General features: G+C 44.0%; 1 protein-coding gene across 2 annotated transcripts; it reads left to right on the forward strand.

Moving 5' to 3' along the window:
* The first annotated feature begins 470 nt into the window (after positions 1-470).
* irs2b (insulin receptor substrate 2b) lies at positions 471-20,668 on the forward strand. Of its 2 annotated transcripts, none has more exons than XM_028590782.1 (2): positions 471-4,089; positions 18,214-20,668. In XM_028590782.1, exons 1-2 carry the CDS (start codon positions 720-722, stop codon positions 18,216-18,218), a joined length of 3,375 nt encoding a protein of 1,124 aa, XP_028446583.1. In that variant the 5' UTR covers positions 471-719; the 3' UTR covers positions 18,219-20,668. The 2 variants fall into 2 exon arrangements, with proteins under 2 accessions (XP_028446583.1, XP_028446582.1); XM_028590781.1 differs by lacking the exon at positions 18,214-20,668 and adding an exon at positions 17,173-17,888.
* Positions 20,669-21,071: the final 403 nt, after the last annotated feature.

Below are 21,071 nucleotides of genomic sequence, written 5' to 3' on the forward strand. Positions count from 1 at the left end.
TAAAAAACATAGCTGGGAATAAGAAAAGGCTATGGCAATAAAACAATAGCAGTAGCCTATAAGAATCAAGGTAAAATAAACAAATTATGAATTCTACTCACTCTGTGTAGGTTATACAATAACATATTCCGGTTACTATTTATTCTAGTATGTTTTATAATCCACCTCAACTCATTAAATGACGCAAATGTAGGGTTTTTATATCAGGAAGATCTCGTTTGGTATAAAAAAAATCACTTTATTCAAATGTTGGATCACAGGACCAGAGCTGCTATAAATAAAGTCCTGACTGACTACGCTCAAATGAGTCGGAAGAGGGCAGAGTGATAGTAGGAGGGCTTTTTCTTCTCTCTCTCTCTCTCTCTCTCTCTCTCTCTCTCTCTCTCTCTCTCTCTCGAACGGGGCCAACTCACTCCAGCATTCATCCCGTTTCCACCAATAAGCCCAATGAGCTGAGTGCGCACCGCCCACTGTCGGTGTGTATTTTTTTCTCCTCCTTTCTCGTCTTTTTTTTCACCAGAGCTGGATGTGTAGATCGTCACATGTTGTTTCCCCTCCTTAGTCCGGACTAGCAGACATGTGTTTTTTATTGCTCAGCTGTGGGAGAAGACGAACGCTCGCACAACCGGCTCTCAAAATAGAGGATTAAAATAAAGCGCGTCATTTCTTTAGCAACTCGAGGAAAGGGAGCATTGTGTCTGATAGCGAAGAACACGAGAATGGCGAGTCCGCCAAACACAGGAGATCAACCGTTATTGCATAGTAATACGAACGTGAACAGCAATATCAAGAAATGCGGATATCTAAAGAAGCAAAAACACGGACACAAGCGCTTTTTCGTTTTAAAAGAGCACAGCGAAGGTTCCCCTGCCCGGCTGGAGTACTACGAGAGCGAGAAGAAATGGAAAAACAAATCGGCCGCGAAGAGAGTTATTCCTCTGGACTGCTGTCTCAATATCAACAAGAGAGCGGACGCAAAACACAAATATCTTATTGCTCTTTATACCAAGGACGAGTATTTTGCCGTGGCGGCAGAAAACGAACAGGAACAGGAGAGCTGGTACCTGGTGCTGACGGATTTAATGACAGAGGGGAAAGTATACGACGGCTCAGCGTCCAACTCCGCGTCCTCGCTGGTTGGCTTCGACGAGGAGAGCTACGGTGTAATAACGCCGGTTACCGCCATCTACAAGGAGGTATGGCAAGTCAATCTGAAATCCAAAGGCCTGGGTCAAAGCAGAAATTTGACCGGAGTGTACAGGCTCTGTCTCTCCAGTCGGACTATCAGCTTTGTCAAGCTGAACTCAGAGGTTGCCTCAGTCATTTTACAGCTGATGAATATCCGGAGGTGCGGCCATTCTGACAGCTTTTTCTTTATTGAGGTTGGTAGATCTGCAGCCACGGGTCCGGGGGAGTTTTGGATGCAGGCTGATGACTCTGTGGTGGCGCAAAATATCCACGAAACTATCTTGGAGGCAATGAAAGCCATGAAGGAGCTGTCGGAATTCCGTCCGCGCAGCAAAAGCCAGTCATCTAGTACAAACCCCATCTCTGTGCCCACACGGAGGCACCTGAACAATCTCCCCCCCAGCCAGACCGGACTTCCCCGGCGCTCGCGCACTGACAGCATGGCTATGACCTCTCCTGTGAGCAAATTTTCCTCCTGTCGAATACGCACGGCCAGCGAGGGCGATGGCACCATGGCACGCCCCATGTCAGTGACTGGGAGCCCGCTTAGCCCAGGGGTCCACAGGACCCTCCTGAGCAGATCTCACACCATTTCAATGCGCCCTTGTCGGACATTTGAAAATTCTTCTCTCCAGCACAGTAAGTCCATGTCTATGCCCCTGTCTCCTTCTCCACCCATAGCCACCTCAACTCAAATAAATCTGTCCTCCCCCCCAGACAGCAATGCTCCTCGCCCCTCCAGCTGCAGTGCCTCCTTTTCAGGCTCCCCCAGTGATGCTGGTTTTATATCATGTGAGGAGTATAGCTCTAGCCCTGCGGACGCACGGGACCTGAGGCTACCGCTAACCCTCCGTAGCAACACTCCAGAGTCTCTCAAAGCTGACACTCCCCCCTCCCAGGACGGCAGTGAGCTTGAAGGCTACATGGTGATGGAGCGGCAGAATGGTTACCGGCGGTTACCGGAGCTGGACAAGGCTTATCGAAAGCGCACATACTCCCTCACTACACCCCGCCAACAGAGGGGTCCCCCCCAAGTATCTTCAGCCTCCCTGGATGAGTATACTCTTATGAGGGCTACTTACACTAGTGGGAGCCAGTCTTCTCGCAGGTGTCACACTGCCTCCCCTAAAGGGATCTATCCTGAGGATTACAGGGAGGTTCAGATCAGCGTTGGCATTCTCCAAGGTGACAGTGGCTATATGCCTATGATGCCAGGTGTGGCACCCCAGGCACGAGGGTCCAAGCATGACCTCTACATGCCCATGAGCCCCATGTGTGTTTCTGCTCCAAAGCAGATCATCAACCCCCGTTCACACTCTTCAGCAGGGCTGGCCCAACGCACAGAGTCCCCTGGGAGTGTTTCTCTGGAGGACAGTGGCTATATGCGGATGTGGTGCGGAACCAAGATGTCGGTGGAGAGTACTGATGGAAAGCTCACCAATGGAGAGTACCTGAACATGTCTCCTGTCGACCATCTGGTGTCTCTGACACCCACAGACTACATCCTCAGTCCTCCAGGGGGAGATCCCCACCCCCAGCAAAATCACAGACAGCCTTATTCTTACAGCTCTCTACCACGCTCACTTAAAGGCCAGCTGCAGCGCAATGGGTCCACAGACAAAGACCAGTATGTGGTCATGAGTTTACAGAGACAGCGGATAGAAGAGGAGTCCAACTATTGTCCTGTCTCTCCAGGAGACTATGTGGCCAGCAGCTCTCCGGGGACACCAAGCACCCCTTCCTCTGCTCCATCTCCTCTCAGAGTGGCACAGGTAGATGGAGGTCTGGTAAACCGCAGTAGGGCGTGTCGGCCCACCCGCCTGGCTCTGGAATCACTCAGAACACTACCATGTATGAGCGAACACCCGCTTCCCTCGGAGCCACGCAGCCCTGGAGAGTACATCAACATAGACTTTGGTAGTGCTACTCGTAACCTGCTGGCATCCACAGTGTCAGAGAGCACTGAGTCCTCTGTGAGTTTAACGTGTGCAGAGAGGGGATCCCTGCCATTCTCAGACTATGCTAATGTTGACGTCAGCTCCCCGGGTCACCTTGGCTCACACCAACCCGGGAGTTGCCTCCCTGCAGGGTGCCGAAACCCCACGCCTGAAGTCTTGACTTGCCCTAGTCTGATGAACGCCCAGCAGAACATGCAGGGAGGCGAGAAGGGAGAAGAGAAAAAAAGCATAGAGAGACAGACAGAGGAGAGGGGGATGGTAAAGGAATATCCCCTCCAGCAGCAGGTGAGCCTGGTGTGTCAGCCTGCTCCAGTCAAGGATGACTACACTGAGATGACTTTCAGTCCTCCTGCCCCTCTACCTGCTCTCTGCACCACTGCTGATGCTACCCTCCCCACCAGTCCCACCAGCTGTGTCCAGAGACTCAGCCTTGAGAGCAGCATTGTGGATGGTGTACCCCCTGTGCCTGTGGACTCTTTTCTCCTCGGGGGTCCATCGTTATCTGTCACCCTCATGGATCCACACAGGGGGGCCAAAGTGATCCGGGCTGACCCTCAGGGGCGCAGACGGCACAGCTCTGAGACCTTCTCCTCCACCACCACTGTCACACCAGTGTGCCCATCCTTTGCTCATGACACCAAACGGCACAGCTCTGCCTCTGTGGAGAATGTATCCCACATTGTTTGCAGCTCTGAAGGTTCTGACGAGGACTATGGCAGCAACAGCTCCATGTGCAGGGAGATGTCAGCTGGTTATCAAAATGGACTTAACTACATTGCCTTAAACTTGATGGAGGGAAACCTTGGCGGATGCAGGCTAGGGGGCTGTGACGGACCCCTGAGGTTCAAGACGACAGCCTGCGGCTGCAAGGGGGGCATGAATGGTTTCAACACTAGCCCCTATGCCACCATGGGATTCAAGGAGACTGCTGCTGCTGTGAAAGGTGAGTGTTTTCATACATGTCACACACACTCATTCATTCAGTAGGTTTTCATTCATGAAGGGAGTGGTGTCAGGGCTTAGAAGTAGGATAGAGATCCGCCTCAGGGCTACTGTAGATACTCTGCAGAGATAGGCTACTCGTTGCTAAGCAGCACTTCTAAGCTCATTTTCATTCCAAAGTTGAGAATGATCTTTTAGAGAACATGCTGAAAACAAACAGCGTTCATTTGTGTCTGCAGTTGAGCCTGTGTTTTTAACACAGACTATGGATTTAACCCACTGACTAGTGAAAACACACAGTGTTCATTTTTCTTGACAGCTATGTAACCTTGCCCTTCATATTAGTCGAAATAACACACAACTTACTTGAAGTTTATGTCTCTGTTGTTCAAATTGGTAAAGCCACTGACCATATATGTTACAAATAACAAACAACCTATATCCTAGTGTTATGTAATAAAATATGGCAAACAGCATTCATCAGTTACGTCAGTTTTATACAACATACATACTGACACGTGTGTGTTAGAATAGCAGCTTTGTCTGTAAAGGCAGGTTCCGGGAGCCGAGGGAAGTAAAGTTGTTATGAACATTGCTGTTGGGTGTATAGGCTGCGATGTTTAGATAGGATTAGTCACTTACTAGTCACACCCATGACACAGACAAATCTCAAGGCTGTCCAATGCTGAGGAGGGCTGTTTGTCTTTGATCTGCTTCAAACTGCACAGAGATATTAAAGCAGAAGCACCGGAAAACAAGGGTGTTTCCTTCCAAATAAAGCTTAGAAATTTGTGCAAAATAACAAAAATACAGGCATCAACTGTATTTCAATTCAGAATTCACTTGACGTTAAATAGATTTTTTATTTAGTGACATCTTATTTTGAAACAGCATTATTTTGAAAAATGACCGGCCTTACTGCGTTTTATTCTGGCTCACTTGATGCTGCTGCTGTTGTGTGTTTGTGTGAATGGTCTGCTCTGCTCTCCCCTCAGTGACGCAGTTTTATTCCACGTCAGTATTTAAAAAAAACATCTAGTCTGATCCAGTGACGCATGCAGCACTACACATGATGCGCACATGGAAGTAGCTAGAACACGAGGAAAAAATCATCTTCATTTCCTATTTTATAACAGTGTATTGTAGCTTTTATAAGGTTGGTATGTGTGTGAATAAGGCATGAAATCCGTATGACTAAGTGTCTTTGTGTGAAGGATCAGTTGCCATTAAAATATTACCTTTCACCTTATTTTGTTCACTGTTGCATCAGTGGCTTTTCATGCATCTCTAAATGGCAAGGATTATTTACAGGGATAGATGCCCTAGCACGGGCATGTCAGAAGTTGCTGTTGTCCAAAAAGAAAATACACAGTGCTGGGATCATTGTGAGTCAGGAGGCGGTGTTCCTGATAGTGAAATACAAGAGTTTAATTGCTGTTTGTGGTTTCACAACCAAGTTGTCTCTCTTTGTTTTTTTTTCTGCTGGCTTTCATGCTGTGAGCGCAGCCAGCATGGGGCTTGGTGCAAGTCATCGGGTTCCCCAGAAAAACAAGTGAGTCAGTTGTTTATCAACTGTCAGGTACTGGGTTTCAGGACTGGAATGTGGGCAGTGTGCAAAGGTTGCTGGGAGAGGTGAATGCTCACTTGTTTTTCTAACCTGGTGGGATGGACTCAAAGACGGGGTGGGAGGATTCTTTTCTTCTTCTTCTTTTACTATGAGCCACTTAACAAACATGCTAATGAAATAATTTTACACAGGACGGGGCACTCATTGATGTTTTGTACAAACACATATGACTTTTACCAGGCACACGCACATACTTGTGAAGCCTCACACCTACTGTGAACCTCCCACTTATTGTCCAATCACTTCGTTGTGTCTTTGTACCTTGGACAGGGCCCAAATATTGCATTTTTTAACCACAGTGGAGACGTTTGTCCAAGGTTACCAGAGCGGGGAGGAGTGACAAGGGAGGTGAAGGAACAATAGTAAAGGATGGATGACTTGTTTTGTTTTTTCATGTAGGCTACAACAAGACAATTGAGCTGTTGGGAGGGAGAGAGAGTGAGGTGGAGGAATGGAGGAGTAACCAGGAAAGGGAACTCGGCTCTCAGATCAGGGATGTGACCATTGTGGCAATTCATTGATACTCCCATCAAAACACAAACAACACTTCACTTCTTGCTTGTGTGTGTGTGTGTGTGTGTGTGTGTGTGTGTGTGTGTGTGTGTGTGTTTGTGTTTGAGAGAGAAAAAGAGGGCATGACTATTAACTACAAGATGACAGGCTTTACCACATTCTCTTGTTATCACTGAGTGACCTATAGCTTGCATTCACTGCAGTACATCAATTTGGAACGGGTAGATTAGTCCAATCATCTTTCCTCATCTAAAGTTTTTTGGCGAGAGACGGAGAGGGAGGAAAACATTGCTCCGAAGCAGATCTGGCCTGTCTGTAGGCTATATGGAGGTTTTTATGTGGCTCAGTTTAAAAAAAACTGATTATATCCGGGTTAAGGCAATACCACGGTTTCTCAAACGCCATGTAAACACCTTATCCCGGTTAAAATTGGAGTTCTCATAACCTGGTTAACAGACCTAGATAACTCCTTTAGTAACCGGGGTATTCGTGCATGTATACACCTTAACCGGAGTAAGATCGGGTTAAGCGCCCTTTGCATGCTCCGTAGATTATAATTTCCCCTCCCCACTCTGCTGGAGTGGTTTTTGACCCGGAAATAATTTGTCAACACTGTGACCGTTGCTATGATACAACAAAACAGCTTGAATCCCCGTCAAGCAGCGGACACCGGGAGATGGCTAAACAGATTGTCCATCTCCGGGGCTGTCGATGCTGTGTCTCGGCAAAGAAGTGGAGGGAACCAGCAGCCGCTGCGGCCCCTGGCTAACGTTAACGTTAGTTAGCTAGCTTGCAAATTTCACGATACATGCCTTCATGCGACATTGGTAACAGATAATGAGGCGAACAAAGTTGTTACTCATCTGGGAGAACACTGTGCTTTCCTACGCTGTGACAAGAGTGTGTGATTGAAACATTACGTTGTTAAATTCGATTAATTTATTGGCCAACCGGCTGGTTAGCTAGCTTGCGCGCTAGAGGGCTCGTTGGCTCGTTCTCAGTTTATTCTGACCAGTTGTATGTTGGAAGAGTGCCACCTACTATAGTAGTATATATATATATATACTACTATAGTAGTGGAGGTAGAGTTATCCCGTCACTCTTCCCCGCTCATTTATATGGGTTATTCACCTAAATGGGTTAAGACCATACCACTGTGCACGCAAACACACTGTTGTTTGCGTTTTGGCCCTGACATGACGTGCAGGGAGAGGAGAGGTTATGGGGCAGAGAAGAGGGCTTTTTAGCTTTCAGTGCACGCCTTCTGGCCATGTCGACAATGTCAGTTTCTTGCCCTTTGAACTAGCTCTGTTTGTGTGAGAGACTCTGAGTGGGGGATATTGCCATAGAGACATTTCCAGAAATCCGCACACCTCCATCTCTGTGGCGAAAACAAAACCAGGAGGCGTGTGTACTATTTTTATAACTCACTTCCATTCATCTTACCTCTCCTTTTAAAGTAAATCTCTCCAGCCACTTCTCTTTCCTCCATTAAAGCTGCTTTATCTTCCTTCTGTCACCTCCTTTTCCCATTTCTGTCCTCATCTATCTAATGTTTCTCTCTCTGGCTAAAAGTCGCATGGGTGCAGACAGGGGAGAAGACTGACTCACACTCTCCATGCCTTTCATTTGTGGGCCCAGACTGCCCCACCACACTTCCACTTTGTGCGTCTTCCTCTCCTGTGTGCGTACATATACAGAACCTTCAGCAGATGGTGAGGGGGGGTCAGGGGTTTTGCACCTGCCCTGCCAGGCATTGCTGACTGGTTATCTGGCCCTTCAGAGGAGAGTGACAATACGCTAATGACTGGCCACCATCTGCCACAACAACAACAGGGAGAGGGTGGGGGTGTGGCGAGGCAGTTTCAAGAAGCCATACACCAATCCAAAACCCTCCCCCCCTCTTTCTCTGCACCCTCCTCCCCCTTTTCTCCACTTCTTCTCTCCAGGCATTGGTTTCTGTTTTCCAGAAATCATGTGATCCAACTCACCTTACACACACACACCTTCTCCACACTGGTGCTTTTTTAGCCTTGTGTTTTTCCTGTTGTTGTCTGACCACAGTGGACCGTCTCTGATTGGCTTTTCACACTAGAGGCCATAGAGGATTGTCTAACAATCATAACACAATTAACTAATCATATCTGATCAGAGCCACTAACAAGACTCTCACTCCTCTTCCTCCTTTGTTTATCTCACACTACCAACAACAACAACACCCAACTTATAGCCAACTGGTTTGAATGATTGATTTGAAATGTCTAGAGTGGCAACAATTAATGGGTAAGTCGATTGATAAAAAATAAATGTTTTCATACATGTCACACACACTCATTCATTCAGTAGGTTTTCATTCATGAAGGGAGTGGTGTCAGGGCTTAGAAGTAGGATAGAGATCCGCCTCAGGGCTACTGTAGATACTCTGCAGAGATAGGCTACTCGTTGCTAAGCAGCACTTCTAAGCTCATTTTCATTCCAAAGTTGAGAATGATCTTTTAGAGAACATGCTGAAAACAAACAGCGTTCATTTGTGTCTGCAGTTGAGCCTGTGTTTTTAACACAGACTATGGATTTAACCCACTGACTAGTGAAAACACACAGTGTTCATTTTTCTTGACAGCTATGTAACCTTGCCCTTCATATTAGTCGAAATAACACACAACTTACTTGAAGTTTATGTCTCTGTTGTTCAAATTGGTAAAGCCACTGACCATATATGTTACAAATAACAAACAACCTATATCCTAGTGTTATGTAATAAAATATGGCAAACAGCATTCATCAGTTACGTCAGTTTTATACAACATACATACTGACACGTGTGTGTTAGAATAGCAGCTTTGTCTGTAAAGGCAGGTTCCGGGAGCCGAGGGAAGTAAAGTTGTTATGAACATTGCTGTTGGGTGTATAGGCTGCGATGTTTAGATAGGATTAGTCACTTACTAGTCACACCCATGACACAGACAAATCTCAAGGCTGTCCAATGCTGAGGAGGGCTGTTTGTCTTTGATCTGCTTCAAACTGCACAGAGATATTAAAGCAGAAGCACCGGAAAACAAGGGTGTTTCCTTCCAAATAAAGCTTAGAAATTTGTGCAAAATAACAAAAATACAGGCATCAACTGTATTTCAATTCAGAATTCACTTGACGTTAAATAGATTTTTATTTAGTGACATCTTATTTTGAAACAGCATTATTTTGAAAAATGACCGGCCTTACTGCGTTTTATTCTGGCTCACTTGATGCTGCTGCTGTTGTGTGTTTGTGTGAATGGTCTGCTCTGCTCTCCCCTCAGTGACGCAGTTTTATTCCACGTCAGTATTTAAAAAAAACATCTAGTCTGATCCAGTGACGCATGCAGCACTACACATGATGCGCACATGGAAGTAGCTAGAACACGAGGAAAAAATCATCTTCATTTCCTATTTTATAACAGTGTATTGTAGCTTTTATAAGGTTGGTATGTGTGTGAATAAGGCATGAAATCCGTATGACTAAGTGTCTTTGTGTGAAGGATCAGTTGCCATTAAAATATTACCTTTCACCTTATTTTGTTCACTGTTGCATCAGTGGCTTTTCATGCATCTCTAAATGGCAAGGATTATTTACAGGGATAGATGCCCTAGCACGGGCATGTCAGAAGTTGCTGTTGTCCAAAAAGAAAATACACAGTGCTGGGATCATTGTGAGTCAGGAGGCGGTGTTCCTGATAGTGAAATACAAGAGTTTAATTGCTGTTTGTGGTTTCACAACCAAGTTGTCTCTCTTTTTTTTTTTTTCTGCTGGCTTTCATGCTGTGAGCGCAGCCAGCATGGGGCTTGGTGCAAGTCATCGGGTTCCCCAGAAAAACAAGTGAGTCAGTTGTTTATCAACTGTCAGGTACTGGGTTTCAGGACTGGAATGTGGGCAGTGTGCAAAGGTTGCTGGGAGAGGTGAATGCTCACTTGTTTTTCTAACCTGGTGGGATGGACTCAAAGACGGGGTGGGAGGATTCTTTTCTTCTTCTTCTTTTACTATGAGCCACTTAACAAACATGCTAATGAAATAATTTTACACAGGACGGGGCACTCATTGATGTTTTGTACAAACACATATGACTTTTACCAGGCACACGCACATACTTGTGAAGCCTCACACCTACTGTGAACCTCCCACTTATTGTCCAATCACTTCGTTGTGTCTTTGTACCTTGGACAGGGCCCAAATATTGCATTTTTTAACCACAGTGGAGACGTTTGTCCAAGGTTACCAGAGCGGGGAGGAGTGACAAGGGAGGTGAAGGAACAATAGTAAAGGATGGATGACTTGTTTTGTTTTTTCATGTAGGCTACAACAAGACAATTGAGCTGTTGGGAGGGAGAGAGAGTGAGGTGGAGGAATGGAGGAGTAACCAGGAAAGGGAACTCGGCTCTCAGATCAGGGATGTGACCATTGTGGCAATTCATTGATACTCCCATCAAAACACAAACAACACTTCACTTCTTGCTTGTGTGTGTGTGTGTGTGTGTGTGTGTGTGTGTGTGTGTGTGTGTGTGTGTGTTTGTGAGAGAGGAAAAAGAGGGCATGACTATTAACTACAAGATGACAGGCTTTACCACATTCTCTTGTTATCACTGAGTGACCTATAGCTTGCATTCACTGCAGTACATCAATTTGGAACGGGTAGATTAGTCCAATCATCTTTCCTCATCTAAAGTTTTTTGGCGAGAGACGGAGAGGGAGGAAAACATTGCTCCGAAGCAGATCTGGCCTGTCTGTAGGCTATATGGAGGTTTTTATGTGGCTCAGTTTAAAAAAAACTGATTATATCCGGGTTAAGGCAATACCACGGTTTCTCAAACGCCATGTAAACACCTTATCCCGGTTAAAATTGGAGTTCTCATAACCTGGTTAACAGACCTAGATAACTCCTTTAGTAACCGGGGTATTCGTGCATGTATACACCTTAACCGGAGTAAGATCGGGTTAAGCGCCCTTTGCATGCTCCGTAGATTATAATTTCCCCTCCCCACTCTGCTGGAGTGGTTTTTGACCCGGAAATAATTTGTCAACACTGTGACCGTTGCTATGATACAACAAAACAGCTTGAATCCCGTCAAGCAGCGGACACCGGAGATGGCTAAACAGATTGTCCATCTCCGGGGCTGTCGATGCTGTGTCTCGGCAAAGAAGTGGAGGGAACCAGCAGCCGCTGCGGCCCCTGGCTAACGTTAACGTTAGTTAGCTAGCTTGCAAATTTCACGATACATGCCTTCATGCGACATTGGTAACAGATAATGAGGCGAACAAAGTTGTTACTCATCTGGGAGAACACTGTGCTTTCCTACGCTGTGACAAGAGTGTGTGATTGAAACATTACGTTGTTAAATTCGATTAATTTATTGGCCAACCGGCTGGTTAGCTAGCTTGCGCGCTAGAGGGCTCGTTGGCTCGTTCTCAGTTTATTCTGACCAGTTGTATGTTGGAAGAGTGCCACCTACTATAGTAGTATATATATATATATACTATATAGTAGTGGAGGTAGAGTTATCCGTCACTCTTCCCCGCTCATTTATATGGGTTATTCACCTAAATGGGTTAAGACCATACCACTGTGCACGCAAACACACTGTTGTTTTTATGTTTTGGCCCTGACATGACGTGCAGGGAGGGAGAGGTTATGGGGCAGAGAAGAGGGCTTTTTAGCTTTCAGTGCACGCCTTCTGGCCATGTCGACAATGTCAGTTTCTTGCCCTTTGAACTAGCTCTGTTTGTGTGAGAGACTCTGAGTGGGGATATTGCCATAGAGACATTTCCAGAAATCCGCACACCTCCATCTCTGTGGCGAAAACAAAACCAGGAGGCGTGTGTACTATTTTTATAACTCACTTCCATTCATCTTACCTCTCCTTTTAAAGTAAATCTCTCCAGCCACTTCTCTTTCCTCCATTAAAGCTGCTTTATCTTCCTTCTGTCACCTCCTTTTCCCATTTCTGTCCTCATCTATCTAATGTTTCTCTCTCTGGCTAAAAAGTCGCATGGGTGCAGACAGGGGAGAAGACTGACTCACACTCTCCATGCCTTTCATTTGTGGGCCCAGACTGCCCCACCACACTTCCACTTTGTGCGTCTTCCTCTCCTGTGTGCGTACATATACAGAACCTTCAGCAGATGGTGAGGGGGGGTCAGGGGTTTTGCACCTGCCCTGCCAGGCATTGCTGACTGGTTATCTGGCCCTTCAGAGGAGAGTGACAATACGCTAATGACTGGCCACCATCTGCCACAACAACAACAGCAGGGAGAGGGTGGGGGTGTGGCGAGGCAGTTTCAAGAAGCCATACACCAATCCAAAACCCTCCCCCCCTCTTTCTCTGCACCCTCCTCCCCCTTTTCTCCACTTCTTCTCTCCAGGCATTGGTTTCTGTTTTCCAGAAATCATGTGATCCAACTCACCTTACACACACACACCTTCTCCACACTGGTGCTTTTTTAGCCTTGTGTTTTTCCTGTTGTTGTCTGACCACAGTGGACCGTCTCTGATTGGCTTTTCACACTAGAGGCCATAGAGGATTGTCTAACAATCATAACACAATTAACTAATCATATCTGATCAGAGCCACTAACAAGACTCTCACTCCTCTTCCTCCTTTGTTTATCTCACACTACCAACAACAACAACACCCAACTTATAGCCAACTGGTTTGAATGATTGATTTGAAATGTCTAGAGTGGCAACAATTAATGGGTAAGTCGATTGATAAAAAATAAATCAGCAGCTATTTTGATAATCAACTAATTTATATAATCATTTCTGTCTTTTGTCAGCAGAAATTCCAAACTTTCTCTGGTTCCAGCTTCAGAAATATGAGGATATGATGCTTGTTGGCAGTTTATATCATTGAATTATTTTGGACTGTTGGTCTGATAAAGAATATATTTGAAAATGTCATTTTGTTGTGGTCTAGTGAATTATATTGGACCTTTTTCACTATTTTGTGGCATTTCATAGACAAAACAAATAGTCGATTAATCGAGAAAAAATAATCGTCAGATTAATTGAAAAATTTAAATACTAATAGTTAAAACCCTCAAAATGTCTTTTGTTATTGTGTGTTCATGGGCTGAATAAAGTCTGATGTCTGAGAATCAAGAGCTGGCTGCTACACAATAACCTTTTTAATGCAAGAGGGAATTGAATTAACTTTCAGGTTTGATATTTGACAGAATAGCTCACGAATGCAGTGAGTCTGTGGACATATCACCATATACAGTATGCACTGTAGAAAGTCCCCTTTTGAACTAATATGCTTGTAAATAAGTGACAGTAAAAACAATGTGTGCAGCCAAATCTATTGTAAACCAAGAACATTTAACTCCGCCAACAATGCCTCTACTTGATTGTTTGATTATGAGCTTTATTTTTTTTATTTTCCTTTTTGAGTAAAGTAGGGCGGGATGTTCCAGCACTTGATGTAAACAAAGTTAACCTACCATATCCTCAATTTAGCTTGGAGGTAAAAAGGATTACATTCACTACAGGATTAGACATTGTTGAGTAGCTTGTTTTGTCTAGAGGATGAGGAAGAGATAGTGCTTCTGTGTGTGACCGGTAAGCTCAGTCTACTGACTTCTTGCCGATTTTCAAGTTTTTCATTCATAAATAGTCCAAGTCATCATAAACTCTTCTCTCTCTCTCTGGACCCTGATACTGTATTAATGCTTCTCCATAGAGGTGTATTATATAGTTAAGCATAGGATTAGCTTTCAGCTGTCAGGATGATTTGCTGCTTTTCTTTGTCATGTGTGGTTGTTAATTTGAAACTCTTTGGGTTTTACACTGTTGGTCAGACAAGACATTTGAATTTGTCAACAGTGGCTCTTGCACAATATTCCGACATTTTAATGACCAAATCGATTAAAGGTATAGTAAATGATGTTAATCTAATACACTTTTTTGTCAAAATCAGTGAATATCTCCTCACGGTCACCTAGCGCTCTATTTTCTGTGTTTGAAAAAAATATCTGGTGTTAATACACAGCCTTGGCTCTGTAAATGGAAAACAAACAGAAAGGATTGCAAGAGCCACAAAACCCTGTTCCAGCCAATCAGCAACAGGCATCGACAGTTGATGGTAGGGGTGGGAGGGAGGTAGGCAGCATTTGAATGTGCTGGCCAGTAGTTCTCTGTCCATGAATCTGGGGGGCCGAGCTTATGAAGGGACGGTTGTATTTGTTTGGCAGTTGAGTTCAAATATCAACAATATTTGTGCAGAATCACTTACATCACTTACAGCAGGGATGTTCAACAAGGGGTCCTGGACCCCAAGGGGGTCCTCAGAGTCAGTGCAGGGGGACCTCCAAATAATTGTTAATTTTTTGAAAAGTTTAAAAAAAAAATTAAAAAGTCTTAACATGAATCCAACATATTATTAGCAAATGACATATCCCCACTGATGATAGGCTTACTGGCCTGTAGGGAAGGTAGTCACTAAGATAGCCATTTACAGCATTATGCACTCAGTGTACCCGAGACAGAGTTTGAGAGAGTGCATTAAAAACCTGAAAATGCATTCCTGCACATTGCCTCAGTGTGTTGTACATCTTCATATTACAATGATTTTGAGTTTTGATTATTGATTGAGTTAGATTTTGAATCTCGCATTTTTAACGAAAGGAAAAAAGCTAAATTGTGTTCCCCGTGATTTGGATCTGCTCCAAAATTGAATCGGCTCTTCCTTGGTCTATGCTACACCATTCCACCAAGTGTAATGAAAACCAGGCCAGTAATTCTTCTGTAATCCTGCTAACAGACAGACAAATAAACAAACAAACCAAACTGAAAACATAAACTCCCTGGTGGGGGTAATAATGAGTTAGCAGGATAAAGGTCCAAGCAGATGGCCAAGAACTAGTTGCGTCGAAGGCCGACCGTGGCATCGCCCCATGTTGCCTATCTAAAAAAAAATGCCTAGAAATTGCTCTGGAACACAATGCAACGACTACAGCCAACTACCATGTACGTTCTACCTGCATGAGAGGAAATAACTCTCCATGCCAGCCAGGCGGTGGTAATCTATTCGTCATTTAAAAAGGGAAGCCGGATACAAATGATACCGACATATAAACAGCATTAGGACATTATTTTATTAGTTTATTTTGTAACGTGTAGGTATGTATATCTTTTAAAAGACATGTTAATGTTGAAATAAATATACCTACACAAGCAGTTATGGATGTTTTCCATCTTATAGAAATAATGTGCACAAATATCAGATATCCCAATAGTTTGAACCTATGTGTTTTTTTAAAGGAACAGTCAAACTTAATTTTTGGCCAGTTTTGTCAGCCCTATGTGTATTGGATTGATCAGATGAGATGAAGATGAAAAATGAGAGGAGCCTTCGGTGTGTGTTTTCACACTGTTTTTCTTCTCGTGTACTTATTCGCTTAAGCCGACACGGACGCCGGACAAAGTCCAATGCAAAGCGGCTGTAGGTGAACGATGCTCGCTGGCGATCTCCTTGGGTCAGGGCCCTAACATAGTTAACAGCGGTTGTTGTTTTTGTTTTGTTGTTCAGACAGAGGTGTAGAAGGTCAGAGGTGAAGAGTCGGTCAGTGTTTGTTTGGTGGAGCAGTGCTGTAGCTCAGGGAGGAGCCTGCAGAGCAGATCTGAGCCTGCTGATCTGTAAGAGGAAACCTGCTCGTAACATCAGTTTTTGTTGTTTGCAAAAGCTCATTTCCCAGCCTACCAATCATAAAAAACTGTTGATGATCCTCTTCCTTTCTTGCTGCTCAGAAATACAGTTGGAGCAGTTCCCCAAAAGCTCATTGATTTAGCTCTGCAGCCACACAGAACTACTCGAGCAGGCAATGCATCAATAGACATGGAGACATGTTTACTCTGCTTCTGAAGCACCAGAGAGGCTGCTAATACATGCCTGAGTGTGTGTCCTAGTCCTGAATGGAGCAGTGCTAAATTTAGACTGTGAGAACTAAATAAATAATGAACAGAGCTTGAATGTGTGTGCGTGTGTGGGTTGGGACAGGGGCCACAGACGTGGGTTGTTGGGAGGGGTGGAGGGGTGTGGGTATGTGCTCGAAAAAGAGGAGGGGTACGAGCCATTGGGTTCATTCCCCTGCTGGACCAGTGTCCCCTTCTCTCAACCCCCAGCCCCCCTCCCCACATCTCCCTGCCCACCCACACTTTTCTCCGTTGAGCATGTGTTTGAATAGCAGTGTGTGCGGCGAGTTCCAATGCGCCACATTGTCCTATTGCACCATAGCTCACAATAATAATAATGTTTTTGAGTGCTTATGTACCAGGCTACACCTGGTTGCTAATCTGAGCTATTAGTGATTCAACACTCCTTCCCGGCAGATCTCAGTCATTCTCACCCAAGTGTGTGCCTCTACAAGCCACTGACTGGCCCAGCCCCTCCAGAAACACACACACACACACACACACACACACACACACACACACACACACACACACACACACACACACACACACACACACACACACACACACACACACTGTTATGGACCGTCTGTCCCATGACCTCACTGCATTCCCGTTCCTCTCTGTCAGGTTGATTCTGTTACTGTGGTTTTTCCACCACTTCCAACCCTAGTGTTTTCTATTTTCTTCTGTCTCTGACACCCATGGCAATGAAGAGACAGAGCTCAGCCAGCACAGGTGGCCTAAGGAGATAGATATATTATTTTACCTTTCAAATTAATTCTTTGGTTCCATATTTGTGTGTCTGTGGAAATGCATCGGCCTCTTTCTCTCCTCTATTGCAAGACAAATTTCTGTGTACACAGACAATAAAGTGCTATCTATCTATCTTCAATGTATTTTCTTTACCTCTGATGTTTTGGTCATCAGTAAGTGTTTAATGTCAAGTGTCTATAAAGCTTTAGATTTGACATTAGCCTCTGATTTTCCTTTACATCATGCAGGGCAAAGAGAGAGAACAGACGTGTGTGTGTTTATGATGGGAGTAGTTGAGGAGGAGCAACAGTGAGGACCCTGAATGAAAGGTTTGTTTTAGAGAATGGCGATCACATCCAGCTTTGTGAAAACAGCTCTTGTTCGTGGCTGGGGAAGAGGGAGAGGAGACGGCGAATGAGGGAAGAAATGCAGCCGCGTAGAGGGGCTTTGTGTTTTTGTGTGTGTGTGTGTGTGTGTGTGTGTGTGTGTGTGTGTGTCGGCCAAGACTTCCGCTCCTATTTGATAGCTCTACATGCAAATGAAACCTCACTGTGCTGAATTCCCTGAGATGCGTTCCAGAGCAGTTTAATCGTCATTCTGACAATACTCACAAACAAGAACATCAAGGCAAGGGTCAGCACAGCTTGCCACTGGGAGAAAAGTGACACTCTTAAGATCCAGGGTTTATAGTATCTGAAAATACGCAGTTATGGTGTGTGTGTGTGGGAGTGAACTTGTGTTTATTTGACTTTAGTAGGTATGCAATCAAGAATACCTGGGTGGGTGTTTGTCGATGTGTGGGAGTGTTATTGCTGTCTATTTTTCCGTCATTGGAGACTGCCCTGTGTCAGCTGCACAGTGCTAAATGCCACTCTGTTTTTCCCCTGCCGTGAAAGCACCTGCCACTTCGGTGTCTACCAGCTGAAGAATACACACAAACGCACATGCACGCACGCACGCACGCACGCACGCACACACACACACACACACACACACACACACACACACACACACACACACACACACACACACACACACAAAGGCAGGCCGCTTGAAGAGCACTTATTCCTTACTTGGTAACAGAGTGGGGGGATCCGTTTGAACTCCCCCTCTACCTCTATGGCTCTGTCCTAGGTAATTAATCACATACAGTATGTACACACACTTAATTTAAGTTCCGGAAGGGAGTATTGACCAAGAAATCTTATTCAGTTATATTTATATTCATGTCTGTAAATCACATGACAAGAAACTTACTTGTTTTTTTCTTCTTCTTCTTCTTCTTTCAGAATGAAGGCTGAACCTCCCTCCCCCCCCCTCCCACCCTTTCTCCTCCCTCCTTTTCCTGCGAATGTAGGATCTCACTGCAGCCAAGTGACGAGGTCGCCACAGCGACAGCTGGACCATGCGCTGCAGTCGATGTCCTTTGACCTCTTTGCCGCCTTCAAGGGTCACAGGGGACAGCCATCACCATGGCAACACGGACACTTGACCCTTGCCCCAAATCTTCCCTCTGCACCAAAACATTCAGGCGCCATTGCTGCTGCTATACTGGATTACTTAAAAAATAACAAGAACTTAAACGGACTATTATCTCTAACTATAGATAGGTAACTATTTATCTCTGTGCATAGGCCTGCAAAAATTATTCTGCAGTATAATGTTATATTACTTATTATTATTGTGATTATTGCCATTTATACACTTTCAGCTGGTCTTTTTTTGGCTTCAGCCAATAGTTGCCAGATACTCTCACCTGAAATCCTGTGAACCAAACCTGGAGACCATCGTGTGCACACAAAAATCTTTCATGCATACAGATTACATATATTTATTTATTTATCATGTATGTATGCATTTAATGAAGTGTGTGTCTGAATTTGTATACAGATTGTACTGCAAAAAGAGGTGGCATTTATTAAAAATCAAAGTTAACAATTGCTAAAAACAACAACAAAAAAACCTACCTCAGCAAAAACCAGGCTGGTACCAATTCACACAGTAGAAATATATATATATAAAATATTTATTTTCCGAGGTGAATGTTTTTTAAAAATCACCATTCCAAAGCCTTACTCTATCCATCAGCCCCCTTTCTGATGGACCTTTTAAGTTTGGACCTATAAACACACAGTATATCAAAGATTTAACCGATCATTTTATAGACTCAGAATCAGAGCCGAATGAGAGACAGCCTCTCTGAGATTAAGTTCCTTCTCGGCCCACCTTACATTAATGACAAGATTATGTATTAAAGATCCAGAGTAATATATTTATTAATACTGTATGCCTGAGATGGAGGATTCATACACACTTACAGAATAGCCAGGACTTTAGAGGAGTACTTGACATTGCATTGCATCACACATGCATGCAGGTGTTACACATTCAAACATTGCAGCATGAACCAGATCCGACTGGACCTGACCACCAGATCTGTGGCCTGTCTGAGCCCAAGTCTCAGCACCTTCATACACCTTAACTACTCAGCCACTGTTCAAATGTGATATCCTGCAGGAAGTTATGACCTGTCAGGTAAAGGGACAGAGACATGAATGTTTAAAGTAACAAAGTAACTGGACAGCTCAGAATTTTCTCACCTGATGCCTCATTGCGGAGCTCTGTCACACCACACGGTTGGCTGGCAGGTGCAGGCAGCGCTGGGCAATGTAGCAAATGCATGAAACAGTCTGACTGGCTGTTCAACGAGCCTGCTCGATAGCTTGAATCCACTTTGAGAGAGTCAGACAGGACGCGCCGGAGCTAATGCATGGTCTTGCACTTACAAACTTTCTAGATTGTAACACAAGACACATTGAATGTAGTACATGTGTTCCGAGCTTGGGAACACACAACCCAACAAACACCACAGCAACTGCAACAACAACAATGAAACATGCAGAGGTACCGAATGGAAACTATGACAGAAACAAGCCGAATAAAAGAAACAAACCAGGGGAAGTATCTCTTTATTTATCTGAATTCACTGGGACTTAACCGTTGCCTATATACTGTAAATAGTACGGTGTTACAGAGAATTACATTTAAGCAAATGCTAAGAAACTTTGAGAGATGTTAAGTTAAATAACTTATGTTGTTTGTACTGTACATAGTATGTGTTTAAGTTTAACTTTCTGATACAACAAAAGCACTAATTAAGTTATATGCTAACCAGTATGGTTTGGCTTTGATTATTTTTTTTTTTTAACTGTCATGCGATAGTCTTGTGAAATGGATGCCACTATGAGGACATTTTCTAATGCTGTAATTCTGAAACAAATTTTTTTAAGAGAAATTATTAATACTTGACATAATTAATTCTTGCTACTTAGGTACAACACAAATGGCATATATGCAATATTTACACTTTTGAAAATTAGTTTACAAAGACGTACCAAATGTATACATACTGTTAATAATGTTTGTTAAACCTTAAAATCAGATTTTTGCTGTTTGTAAATTTTTTTCTCCAAATTTGAGATGAAAACCTTTATGTGTTTGTTTTTTTGCTAATCGAGCCTCTTGGTCTTTTGAGCAGTGTTTTGCATTTGGATAATGTTTCAAGTTTTTATTCAGCATCTAAAGGTTACGATATGGGCTTATCTTGCTGTGTCTTTCATTGTAAATATTTCATATCTTGCATATTGTGATGCTACTAAGAGATGATAATTTAAACTTAGTTCATTGCTTTAGATTGTATTGATTCTTTATAGACACATGCAATAAATAATGTTATTTAAGAAAGCCGTTTGCCTTTCTGTTTCTTTTCTCCTCCCCCTCTCCTCCCCGTCACATAACAAACAAGCACTAGCTTTTCATCTTACATTTGAATAGGCACTTGCCAGAGCAGATGTTTCAATTCAGTGTCCTGCCTCTGTCATTAAGAAAAACCTCATTACGATAGACCGAACATATCTTGATTATCTTTCATTTCCCATGTCCCTCCTTGTGTTCTCAAAGCCCTGATCACTATTGAGAAAGAATGCATTAAGAATTGGGTGTTGGCCTAACCTAGTGTTGCCTCCAGCATTAGCATTGTATTCCTGCGCATGGCTCCCAGTCCCCACCCCCAGCAAGAGTCATTAGACCAACATGTTGAAACAGCCCCTCGAACTGGGATGGAATAAATAACTGTGACAGGATTATG

This window comes from Perca flavescens, chromosome 11 (genome assembly GCF_004354835.1).
Source record: "Perca flavescens isolate YP-PL-M2 chromosome 11, PFLA_1.0, whole genome shotgun sequence".
NCBI classification, from domain to species: Eukaryota; Metazoa; Chordata; class Actinopteri; order Perciformes; family Percidae; genus Perca; species Perca flavescens.

What these genes read in the sequence shown, in the direction of transcription:
- irs2b (XM_028590781.1), top strand. Translation starts at nt 720, where the DNA reads ATGGCGAGTCCGCCAAACACAGGAGATCAACCGTTATTGCATAGTAAT. An exon ending in GACTGCTGCTGCTGTGAAAG is followed by an intron (nt 4,090 to 17,172) that starts GTGAGTGTTTTC and finishes TACATCATGCAG; the next exon opens with GGCAAAGAGAGAGAACAGAC.